This window comes from Carlito syrichta, unplaced genomic scaffold (genome assembly GCF_000164805.1).
Source record: "Carlito syrichta isolate Samal-C Ts95f unplaced genomic scaffold, Tarsius_syrichta-2.0.1 Scaffold309894, whole genome shotgun sequence".
NCBI lineage: Eukaryota > Metazoa > Chordata > Mammalia > Primates > Tarsiidae > Carlito > Carlito syrichta.
In genome coordinates this window covers 290,199-302,392 of record NW_007253990.1, presented here as the reverse complement: position 1 = coordinate 302,392, position 12,194 = coordinate 290,199, and the positions used below count along the sequence as shown (strand labels likewise).

Below are 12,194 nucleotides of genomic sequence, written 5' to 3'. Positions count from 1 at the left end.
CAATCCACTCACCTCAGTCTCCCAAAGGTGCAGGATTACAGACTGAGCCACCGAGTCCGACTGGGAATTGTTTTTCAAACAGCATCTATTTTAAAAGCTAAGAATGGTATCTGAGATCTTTTTCAGACTTAGTACTCTGGCAGATCTAAACTCCTACTGAGGCTCAGAGCACCAGGACATTCTCTGACAGTCACAGGATCCCAGGAAGACAACCTCAACACCTCTCAATGACATCATCAGCAAATCAACAACCCCCATCTCTCTGCCCATCAAATTTCCTTGGAAAAAACCTTATCTTCCAAATCTTTGAGGAGGCAGATTTGAGAGATTTTTCTCCTGCTTACTGTTTTGCAATATTAAACTTTTTCTCCATCATAATGACCATGTGAGTTTTGGTTTTTCTAGGCAGCAAGGATAAGCACCTGCTTCAGCTGTAACAGTACAGTTGTGGTAAAGAGGAAACACTCATATCCTGTTGGTAGGATGGTAAACTAGTTCAACCTCTATGGAAATCAGTATGGAGATTTCTCAAAGAACTAAAAATAGAATCACCATTTGATCCAGCATTCCTACTATTAAGGATCTACCCAAGGAAAAATAAATCATTATATAAAAAATGTACCTGTACTCATGTGTTCATTGCAGCAATATTATGGAAGTAATAGCAAAATTATGGAAGCACCCAAGTGCCTAGCAATGATTGGCTGGATTAAAAAAATGTGGCCGGGCTTGGTGGCTCAGCCTGTAATCCTGCGCTTTGGGAGACCAGCTTGGCAACTTGGCAAGACCTCATCTCTACAATAAATAAAAAAAAAAATTAGCTGGACGAGGTAGCGTGCGCCTGTAATTCCAGCTGCTTGGAAGGCTGAGGCGGAAGAATCACTGGAGCCCAGCAGGTCGAGGCTGTGGTGGCTGGAAGCGGCCACTGCACTCCATCCAGTCTGGGCGACAGAGTGAGACTCCAACTCAAAAAAAAAAATGTGGTACATATACAGCATGGAATACTATTCAGTGATAAGAAAGGAAAAAAAGCATATTCTTTGCAGCAATATGGATGGAGCTGGAGAACATTATACTAAATGAGGTAACTCAGAAACAAAAAACCAAACATCACGTTTTCACTTATATGCGGGAATTAAATGACCAAAATAATGGAAATAATAGACACTGGAGACACTAAAAAGAGAGGAGGGGTGGAGAAAGGTAAGGTTCAGAAATTGTCTATTGGATATAATATTCTGTATCTAGGGAATGAGTCACCTGAAACCAATCCCTACCACTACACACTATGTCCATGTGACAAACATACACTTACACCCCTGAATCTAAAATAAATTAAATTTATATTTAAAAAAATAGACCATGGGCTGCAGTTTGTGAATTCTTGCTCTGGTGTTTATTCCTGAAGTAGAATTGGTGGCACAAACTTCCATCACAATTTGATGAAAAACAACCAATTGTTTCCCCAAGAGACTGCATCAAATAAATATTCTTCCTAAATAGTAAATCAATCAATCAGTCTAACTCTTTGGCTTACTGGTTAGGTGACCTTTGATGTACTTTCTTTTCCACTAAGAGGAAAAGTGATGACCCACTAGAAGCCCAAACTTTACATACATGCAACTTACTTATGTAGTAAATCCTCATTTATAACCCATAACTCAAACATTTTAAAAAATATAAAAAATAAAATATAGAAGTAATGATGGCACTTACTTCTGAAGGCTGTGAAAATTGAATAAGATATTTTTGAAAAGTATTTATTAGGGTTCCTCTTATATAGATATAGAGGGCTTCCAAATTCTACCAATCTTGGCCCTTTTCAGTGTGTACTCAATATTCTTAGTCTAATACTTAGGTATCCTCTGAGGACTTAAAGAAACAAACACTAAGCCTCTGCCTCCTCCTGCAATCTGGGAAGCCCCAGGGGCCAGAGAACAAAGCAAAACAAGTCACTGGAGGAATTCCAGTGTTTGTCTGCTGGGCAAGAGGCCAAGAGAAGGCAAGTACCCAGGGAAAAGACAGAATGACAGAGTAGCCAAAGGGAAAGGAGGGCTCCTGATGGGAGAGGTCTTTGGAAAGGACAATACACCTCTCCATGACACCCTATTGTTCACCTTTCATTTTGTGTAGCTTTTTCTGCTCCTCCCCAAGGGGTTCTGTTTAAATTCTTCTTCGTTTGAGTGAAAGAAATATGTTCTAAGTGGCATCAACCCTCCAGATAAAGTTGAATAGGGAAAGCATCAGGGATGTGGATAACTGGCCTGGGGATTGGTGTTTGGCTGATGGAGTCTCCAAGCCAGGTTACCCTAGATAGGCTGATACAAGTCCTCAGTTCTACTATAAAGGTCTGGCCAAGTCTGGTGGGTACTACTGATACCAGGACCTTATAGAAATGACGTGAAAATAGGAAAGGTGGGAGACGGAATGGAAACATAAGATTACTTTGGACCAAAGCAGAAAGGGTAAGTCCACCCTCCTGTTGGTAGAGAGACAGTATCATGGGACCAAGAGAAGTTATAAGAAAAGAAACTAAGCAGTAGGGCTGATTGTGAGAATGTTTGGCTGGGAAAAGGAGATACGTTAGGGGCCAGTTTATCATAAACAGAAAGGTTCCATTCCAATGAGTTATGCATTAGTGTTTTTACCTTTAAGATAATTTTAATTTGAATTATTCATTCCTCATCCTTTTAATAAAATGAAAAATCCTTGCATATCATTTAGTTATTGAAGTTAAGTTACTTATCAAAAGTAGTTTTCAGTGACTGATTCTTCAGGCCTTCATGTAAATGTTTCTGTAGATTGAAAGCAGAATAAAGTGCAGGACTGGAAACATGTCTTAGGAGATATGGATGGAGCTTTCTGAAAATAGTATTTCTTAACTGCCAGAAAGCCATTGTGACTGTCTCTTGATTGAGATAGTGCCTATGTGATATGTTTGTGTGTTTACCTTAGAAAAATTTATCAAGTTGTACATCAGAGATTTTTCATTTTACAACATGCATATAGTACCTTAAAAAGTTAACTAAAAAATAAAGGAGGAGGCACTATGGTTAAGTTCTCTGAAATGGTCAAATAAAACAAAGAATGGGAAGAAATCACTTGATTGGCAATAGAGTTTTGATGCTGATCACTGTTGATCTTAGTAAGAAAATTTTCAGTATCAATTGTTTGAATGAAATGATAATTTTAAAAAGAAACAACCAACAAACCACACCCAATATCCTGTTTTTGAAAAGACCAATAACCTTTGTAAGTCTCTAGCAGCGTCAATTAAGAAGAAATGTAAATGAAGATAAAAACACTGCCGGGGACATGAAAAGTATACAACACTAGATGTTGCCAAGGTTGAAGAGAGTTATGGGGTTAGGGCATCAGCTGAGGCTGCCCTCAGAAGGAAGGTGGATTTACACAGGATTACACAGTACACAAGATAGGAACATCCTGAATCAGAGGTGAGTGGGGGTAGGCATTCTGGATTCTCTGACCTTTCAACAGTAATTCTCAACCATGAATCTGTGGGATCCAGAACACATAATAGTTTTAGGGACTTCTGAATATTTTTTATCTATCTTCATCATCATTCCACCTCAAAAGCTTTCCCTTGTCTTCCCCTAATCTTTCACTGAAGATGTCTCACCCAGTGGTTCATATGATCTGAATATGATGTGCACTTTACTACTTTGTAGAGTTGGTTCCATGATATAGAATTTCATATGTTTAGGGTTTTTGTTTTTGGTTTCTTTGTTTCTATAGGAAACACAATTTGCATTCGTGTTCCAGAAATTTGGCTTTTGAGCCAACTCCTGAGGTCTTCCTGCAAGGCTGCTGCAGGGAACTGGGTTGTGGAGTCAGTCAGTGCTAGTCTCCGCAGGAGGTAATTGGAAGGGGCAAATGTGTGTCCCAGGTTTAAGATGGAGAACCATATGAGTGTTCATCTAGTGCTTGGTTAACAGAGAAAATGTCTACTGTAGCAGATGGGATACCAAACACAGAATTTCATGAATCTGATCTATTCCATGATTCAGAAAGGGCCAGTCCCTTGATTAGAAGTTAAAAATGGCAAGTAGGAACATTAAAAGATAGGGATATGGCAACTATCTCATTCTGAAAGTCCTGCATTGATAAGAGTTACAGGAAGTGATAGTTTAAGATAGGCTACTCATAAGCCTTAGAAAATAAGCACCCTTCATTTAGGATTACCTGAATACCTAAAAAATGGGTCTTGGGCTATGCATAATTAATGTTATGTCAATATAATCCACCCAATTACTGTGGTGGCCTACTAGGCTGAGGCCTTGAGAGGTACACTATTTGGCCATGAGGGTTTGAGGAAGGAGATTAATTGTACTTAATAAATCTGGCCCACCCTTTTGACTCTGAGTATAGATTTGAGACCAAGCTACATCTCCATGGCCTCAGGAAGTGAAATGATCTGATTGCAATGGGAAAAGCAGTTGAAGCAGCAACTTAACCTGGATAAGTAATGTTTATCATACCTACTTCCACTCTACTCTTAATCCGGTTATAATTTGGCAAGAGCTGTTATAGGCCAGCAGAAGTGGTAACCATTTTTGTCTGTCATATTAGTGATGAGTTGTAGGCAAACGTAAGGAAGGACTTTGCACAGAGAAGTCATGAAGAAAAAAAAAAGCAATCAACCAAGAGAAAAATATTAAACTTGATAACTGACCTATAATGGAACAAACAGTGAGTTCCTTATCACAGTGAAACTAGAAAAACTGTGTACAGTCTCTGGGTGAGACATCTTCATTGATAGATCATGGGAGGACAAGAGAAATGTTTTCAGCAATGCAGGTTGAACTGCTTTTTAATTTTTTTATCGTGGTCTCCAAGACACACTTACCCATTTAAGTATACTATTTGGAACAATCTCGAACCATAGGACTAAAGCAAGAAACATGGTCTCATTTATTATTAGCTACATTTTATTGAGCACCCAATAACCAAGCATTCTGCTGAGCACTTTTGTATAGATTCTCATTTAAATGTCAAAACACCTTATCTGTTATTATATAGCTTTTATATAACTTCTCATTTAAATGTCAACATATCTCTGTTATTATAGCAACTATTATGTCAGTCTTGTTAATAAGTAAATTAAGGCTTTTAGAGTTATACAGTTTGATAAAAAAGTGGCTAACAAGTGATAGTGTAGGTTATTCAGCCTAGGGATTATGAGCCTGGAACCAAAAGTTTTTGCCACTTTGTTACCCTGCTTCTTGATGATGTAGGGTCAACAACACATTTTGAGTGGGGCACGTAAAAGTATGCAGAGTTTTTATGTTGTATTCTGAGGAAAGAAAAACTAGAGTTTCCTTGAAGAAGTTCAACCAATGTCTCACAAGACAGACTAATACCGCCAGTGCAAGAAGAGGTCCTTGCAGGGAGTGTTCTTATATGGCTGGGAATATGTGCACATGCCCAAACATATAAAATCACGGAAGCCAACCATCCTAAAGATAACAGGAATGGAATGGTAGTTAATGCTGATTTCTCATACTCAGGTTTTGCCAACCAGATTATTACATGTTGTGTGATACATGATACTACATGTTATGTGCTATTTGATAATACATGTTATAGGATTCAAGTGTTAACCTGACTGAGGCAATGGAGGGCGAGTGCAGCAATAAGTGGAAATCTACAAGGGTTGGAGCTCATTTTCTAGCAGTGCAGAGTAGTAGCTCTCTTAGTCACATCAAAACTGTTGAGTGAAGCCTCTCATTTTTTTGGGTCAGTATCCATAGTTATTTTTTTGACTGTCAATCTTAGGCTGGATGGACAGCAGGGAGTCCCAGTTGGAAAGACTTGGAGTTAAGCCTCAACTCTACCACATATTTGTTCAGTGACCTTGGATAAAATACTTCATCTCATGTACGTTATTTGAACTGTCTTGTGTGAGATGAATGTTTGTCTTATTTTATAAATGAAGAAATACACAGATTATGAATACTGTAGTTTGAAAAATAGCACTGACATATATCATGTTTGTTAAAATGTGCTTTATTTTGTACAGGATAAAGTTTTCTTGTTGTCTGCAAAGTCTGGAAAGTTTATCATTAAAGGGAAGTTAACTGAATTGAAGATTCATAAAAACTTATGAAAGAGGATTTCCTCTGCAAGGTAGTGCCAACTTTTATTTGTAATGATTTAACTCATTAATTGAACTTAGCTCAGTAGGAAATCCAGGCTGAAGTTCAAAGAAGGTAGAGATTATATATACTTCCAGGCAGTTTATGATCTTCTATGGAATGTGTTAATGTTGGTATTTATGACCTATTTTCTTTAACCTGTTATATTTCTTCAGCTATAAGAGTGGTTCTTTCATGTTTTGTCTAGGCACAATACTGAGGATAAAAAAATGTGACATGTTTGACCTTGAGTAGTTCTTTCATTTAAAAATCATTAAGGAGTAGTACCTGAATATACAGAGATAAAAGACGAATTTTCTCTGATTTATCATTCATTCTTTGGAAACTGTTAATTATTTGAGTATACACATTTTCTTTTAAAGGATGTGTCTATTGCAGCTGTGAGTCACACCCTTCATATAAGGCCACAAACAAGAGACATACATTTGAGTGTGTACAATATAGTCATAGGTAGAGAATATCAATTTAATCCCTCAGAAGTCACTATGAGAGATTCCATGAAAGCTCAGAAGAAGGTGCCTGATTTTGCCTGAGTATTGGGGTGGTGGTGGTGGGGGGGCGTGGTGAAGGGCGGAAGAGACAGCAAAGAAGACTTCCCAATGGTAGTGAACCATGATCTTAATCTTGAACAATGTGTAGACATTAGTTAAGGCAAAGGATATTGAGAAGGATGAAAGGCAGACCAAAATATCAGATATTACTTTTCAGCTCCTGAGAATACTATCCTGTTGAGAGTAGGTTTTCCTAAAACTACTGGTTTTCCTAAAACCACTGATGGGAACAAATCTTACAGGCGTGCATCCTTATATTAGATCATTATTTTATTTTTTAACAGGAACGTTGTCTCATTTGTGATGCTGGGGTCATCCTACAACCACACAATGGACACCCCTGCCACCTTCTTCCTTGTGGGTATTCCAGGATTGCAGTCTTCACATCTTTGGCTGGCTATTTCACTGAGTGCTGTGTACACCATAGCTCTGTTAGGAAACACTCTCCTTATGACTGTAATCTGGGTGGATTCCACTCTACATGAACCCATGTATTGCTTCCTGTGTGTTCTTGCTGCTGTTGACATTGTTATGGCCTCCTCAGTGGTACCCAAGATGGTGAGCATCTTCTTCTCAAAAGACAGCTCCATCAGTTTCAATGCTTGCTTCACCCAGATGTACTTTGTCCATTCAGCAACAGCTGTGGATTCAGGGCTGCTCCTGCCCTGGCTTTTGACCGCTATGTGGCCATCTGTAAGCCCCTACATTACAGGAGAATTCTCACACCTCAAGTGACACTGGGAGTGAGTGTGACTGTCACCATCAGAGCAATCATATTTATGACTCCCTTGAGTTGGATGGTGAGTCATTTACCCTTTTGTGGCTCCTCTGTGGTTCTCCATTCCTACTGTGAGCACATAGCTGTGGTCAAGTTAGCATGTGCTGACCCTATGTCCAGTAGTCTCTACAGTCTACTTGGTTCTTTCATTATTGTGGTTTCTGATGTGGCCTTCATTGCTGCCTCCTATATCTTGATTCTTAAGGCAGTGTTTGGTCTCTCCTCAAAGAATGCTCAGTTGAAAGCATTAAGCACATGTGGCTCCCATGTGGGGGTCATGGCTCTGTACTATCTACCTGGGATGGCATCCATCTATGTGGCTTGGCTAGGGGAAAATGCAGTGCCCTTGCACACCCAAGTGCTGTTAGCTGACTTGTACTTGGTCATCCCATCCACCTTTAACCCTATCATCTATGGCATGAGAATGAAACAAATGAGAGAGAGAATACAGAGATCACTGATGCATTGTCTCTTTGACTCCTCCGATTTTGGTTCATGAACACAATGGTTCATGAACATAATTCAGAGCTTGAGCATTCCAGCCACCTTTAAAGTTGACTTAGAGATCAGAGGTCTGGACTGGTTTACCTGGCACTATAGGAATTCTAAAATGAAGCTGTAAAGGATATCTTTGTGTAATTTTTCAATTTCTAGCAAGATGTAATAAAATGTTTCTGACAACATTTCCAGTAATTTTAATTAAGTAGTATTTGAAACAGAGATAAATTTGGGTGGAGAGTACAGATTTGGCTAAACCATGTGTTCTCTTGGAGTGTGCTAGGTTTGGCTGCAGAAGACAGCAAGCTCCTTTTCACTCATTCTCCTCCCAAAATAAGAAAACAAAAGGCTTCTTGATTCATCAAGATTCACCATGCACACCATGAATAACAATATCTTAACTGAGGAGTTGGGGAATTGGGAGCATGTACCATGTCTCCTGAATTTTCATATTTCCATATATTTATATATCCTTTGCCATAAAAAATAAACATAATTTTACCTCTTGAGCCTTTTGGCTTCTTTCACTCAAGTTTTTTCTTGCTCTGTTATGATGCCCATGCAGAAGTCATGACCTATGCACCCTCTAGCTGCTATTATTTTCATTTCCATTCAAATACCCTACGCTGTATGTCCTCTGGTTTATGATCTATTTGGAGAATAATTTCCCTTTTCAATCTTTGTGCTGAGATCCATATTTTCCTCTAGTTTGGAAAGTCCATATCCCTTAGTCTTCCCAAAATCTTACAGCCCTTCTGTGTTCAAACAGGGCTTTATAATGCTGTGTCATGAGAAATATTTACCCAGCAAAGTCTACTGCAAGTCCCTAGGAAGAATGCAGGAGTGAAATGGGCTTTGAGATATTAAGTATATTATCAGTGTAAGTAGTTGTATACAAAGTGAAATAAATTATGATTATTAAAATTTAAACCATGACTCTTTCTATTGGTTTTGTGATCTTCTATGCACCTTGTTTTCATTCATAAAATGTAGATGTAATGAGGGTACCTACTTTTGAAGGTTGGAGAAATTGAATAAGATCATCTTTGAAAAGCATTTTTTTAGGGTTTCTGGTATATAGAGGGCTTTAACAAATCCTACCAATCTTGGGCTTTTTGTTTTTCTTTCAGCATGCACTCTATATTCTTAGCATAATTCTTAGATATCCTGTAAGGACTTGAAGAAACAAAGACTAAGCATCTGCCTCCTCCTGCAATCTGGAAAGCCCCAGAAACCAGAAAACAAAGAAAAATCAGTCTCTGGAGGAATTTCAGTGTTTATTTGCTGAGAAGAGGCCAAGGGAATCCAGGGAAAAGACAGGATGGTGGAGTAGCTGAAGGGAAAAGAAGACTCCCAATGTAAAGTATTTGGAAAGGACAATACTCCTCACCATGACACCCATTGTTCATCATCGATTTTGTATCACTCTTTCTACTCCTTCTGAAGGGTCATGTATAAATTCTTCTTCTTTTGAGTAAAAAATGTAGACTATCAGAAATCAATTCATCAGAAAAAGTTGAATAGAGAAAACATCAGGGATGTGGGTATCTGACATGGGGATTGGTGTTTGATTGATGGAGTTTCCAGGCAGGTCACCCCAGAAAGGCTGATACAAGCCCTCAGTCCTACTATAGATGGCTGTTCAGATCTGGTGGGTACTGCAGATACCACGACATTTTGGAAATGGTATGAGGATAGGACATGTGGGAGACTGAATGGAAACATAATATTACTTTGGATTAAAGCCAAGAGAAGAGGAGGTATATCCAAACTTGGGTTGGTGGAGAGACAGTATTAAGGGCCAAGAGGATTTATTAGCAAAGAAAATAAGCAGTAGGGATGACTGGGAGCAAGTTTGGTTTGAGAGTGGAGATACTCAGGTAGGGGATCTAGTTTATTGTAAACAGAAAGGCTCCATTAGAATGAGTTATGATAAGTGCTTTTACCTTTAAGACAGTTTTAATTTGAATTATATATTCCCCATCCTTTTAATAGTAATGAAAAATTCTTACATATCATTTAGTTTTTGAAGTTATTTGTCTAAAGTAGTTTTCAGTGACTGATTCTTCAGGTCTTCATGTAAATGTCTCTGCAGGGTTGAAGGCAGGAAAAGGCACAGGACTGGAAATGTGTCTTAGGAGAGCATAGCCAGAGCTTTATGGAAACACCCGAACAAACAGGAAGCAATTGTGCCTATATCTTGATCTGAGTAGTGTTTATATGGGTGTGCTCATATGTTTATCTTATTAAAATTTATCATGCTGTACATCTGAGATTTGTGCATTTTACAGTATGTAGGTAATTCTTCAGAAAGTTATCCACAAAAATAAAGGAGGAGGCATTAAAGTTAAACGCTGTCGAAGGGTCAGATAAAACAAAGAATGAAAATAAGTCACTTGATTGGCAAGAGATTCTTGATAGATATCACTGCTGATTTTAGCAAAAAAGTTTTCAGTATCAATAGATTGAGTAAAATAAAGATTTCAAAACAGAAACAGTCAACCAAACCAAATGTCTCGTCTTTGAAAAGACTTATAACCTGTGTAAATCTCTAGCAGTGCCTATCAAGAATAAATGTAAATGAAGATAAAAAATAAGAACACTCTCAGGGGAATGAAAGGTACACCAATTAGATGCTGCAAAGGTTGGAGAGCACAGGGGGGTTAGGGCATCAGCTGGGGCTGTCCTCAGAAGGAAAGTGGATATACACAGGGCACAGCAGAGGAACATCCTGGATCAGAGGTGAGTGGGGGGCTAGGCATTCTGGATTCTCTGACCTTTCTTTAGCCCTTTCAATAGTAGTGCTCAACTATGAGTTTGTGGGATCCAGAACACAGTCTTAGGGATATTCTGAATATTTTTCATGCTTCACTGCCATTCTACCTTAAAAGCTTTTCCTCGCCTTCCCAGATGTCTCACTGAAGATGTCTCACCCATGATATAGTGTTTCATATGTTTAGAGTTTTTTTTTTTTTTTTTTTTTACAGGATCTCACCCTGTCACCTAGGCTGGAGTGTAGTGGCATTACCATGGCTCACCGCAGCCTCAACTTCCTGGGGCCAGCTTCCTGAGTTGCTGGAACTACCTGGCTGTTTTTTTGCTTTTTTGTTGAGATGAAACCTCACTATATTACCCAGGCTGGTCTTGAACACTTGGTCTCTAGTGATTCTACCACTTCAGCCTCTCAAAGTGCTGGGACTATAGGTATGAGTTACTGTTCCCAGCCCTGTTTTGAACTTTTGTTTTTGGCCCAATAAGAACCACAATTTGTATTCATGTTCCAGAAATTTGGCTTTTGAGCCAACTCCCAAGGTCTTCCCACATGGGGGCTGCTGGCACCTGGGTCTGGAGTCAGTCAGTGCTAGGACCTGCAGGAGCCAATTGGAAGGGGCAAATGTGTGTCCCAGGGTAGGATAAAGAACTAGGTGAATGTTCTTCTACTGCTTGGTTAACAGGGAAAATGTCTACTGCAACAGATGGGCTCCTGAGCACAGAATTTTATTAATATGATCTATCCAATTTTGAGGGAGGGACCAGACCCCCGATGAGAATTCATAAATGATCGGTAGATACATAATCTAAAAGTAAGGATATGACATCATCTTAGCCTGAAAGTTCTATATTGAGAAGAGGCACAGGAAATGATAGTTAAGGTAGGCCACTCATGAGGCTTGGCAAGTAACTGCCTTTCATTTAAGATTGCCTAGATACCTAAGGAAAAGGCCGGGGCTATATATGAGATTGATATCCTTCTTCAAACCATCATGGCCAAATAGTGCATGAGGGGAGACCCCCAAGGTCCAGAAATTTATTTATAAAAACTATGTATTGATGTCGGCGGGGCAAGATGGCGACCTGGCAACCTGGTGTCTGAAGCCCTCTGCAAGGGAGATCTGCAGTGGGTCTCTGACTCTCGCCCCCGGGAGGCTGGGGACCCCAGCATCGCAGCCTACTCCTCAAACAGAGCTCGGCCATCGCTATCACTGGAACATCGCAAAGACTGGACATTTTTACTGCATCGTCCTCTCCCGCTGCTGCCGCAGCCCCTCCCCCCACCAGCGCTCCTGCCGCCGCCGCCGCCGCTGCCGTCGCCGCCGCCGCGCCCGCCGCGGCCTCTGGCACGGGTAGCTCATCACAACCCGGGCCGGAGGAGATCCACATCAAACGCTTCAGGAAGATCTGCTGGGATCG

At 39.7% G+C, this 12,194-nt stretch overlaps 1 protein-coding gene across 1 annotated transcript; it reads left to right on the top strand.

The window, feature by feature from the left end:
* The first annotated feature begins 6,960 nt into the window (after window positions 1–6,960).
* LOC103270667 (olfactory receptor 52I2-like) lies at window positions 6,961–8,004 on the top strand. The gene is given in 2 exon segments (XM_008068202.1): window positions 6,961–7,388; window positions 7,391–8,004. Coding segments are annotated over 2 exon segments (972 nt in total). The 5' UTR covers window positions 6,961–7,030.
* The last annotated feature ends 4,190 nt before the right edge of the window (window positions 8,005–12,194 follow it).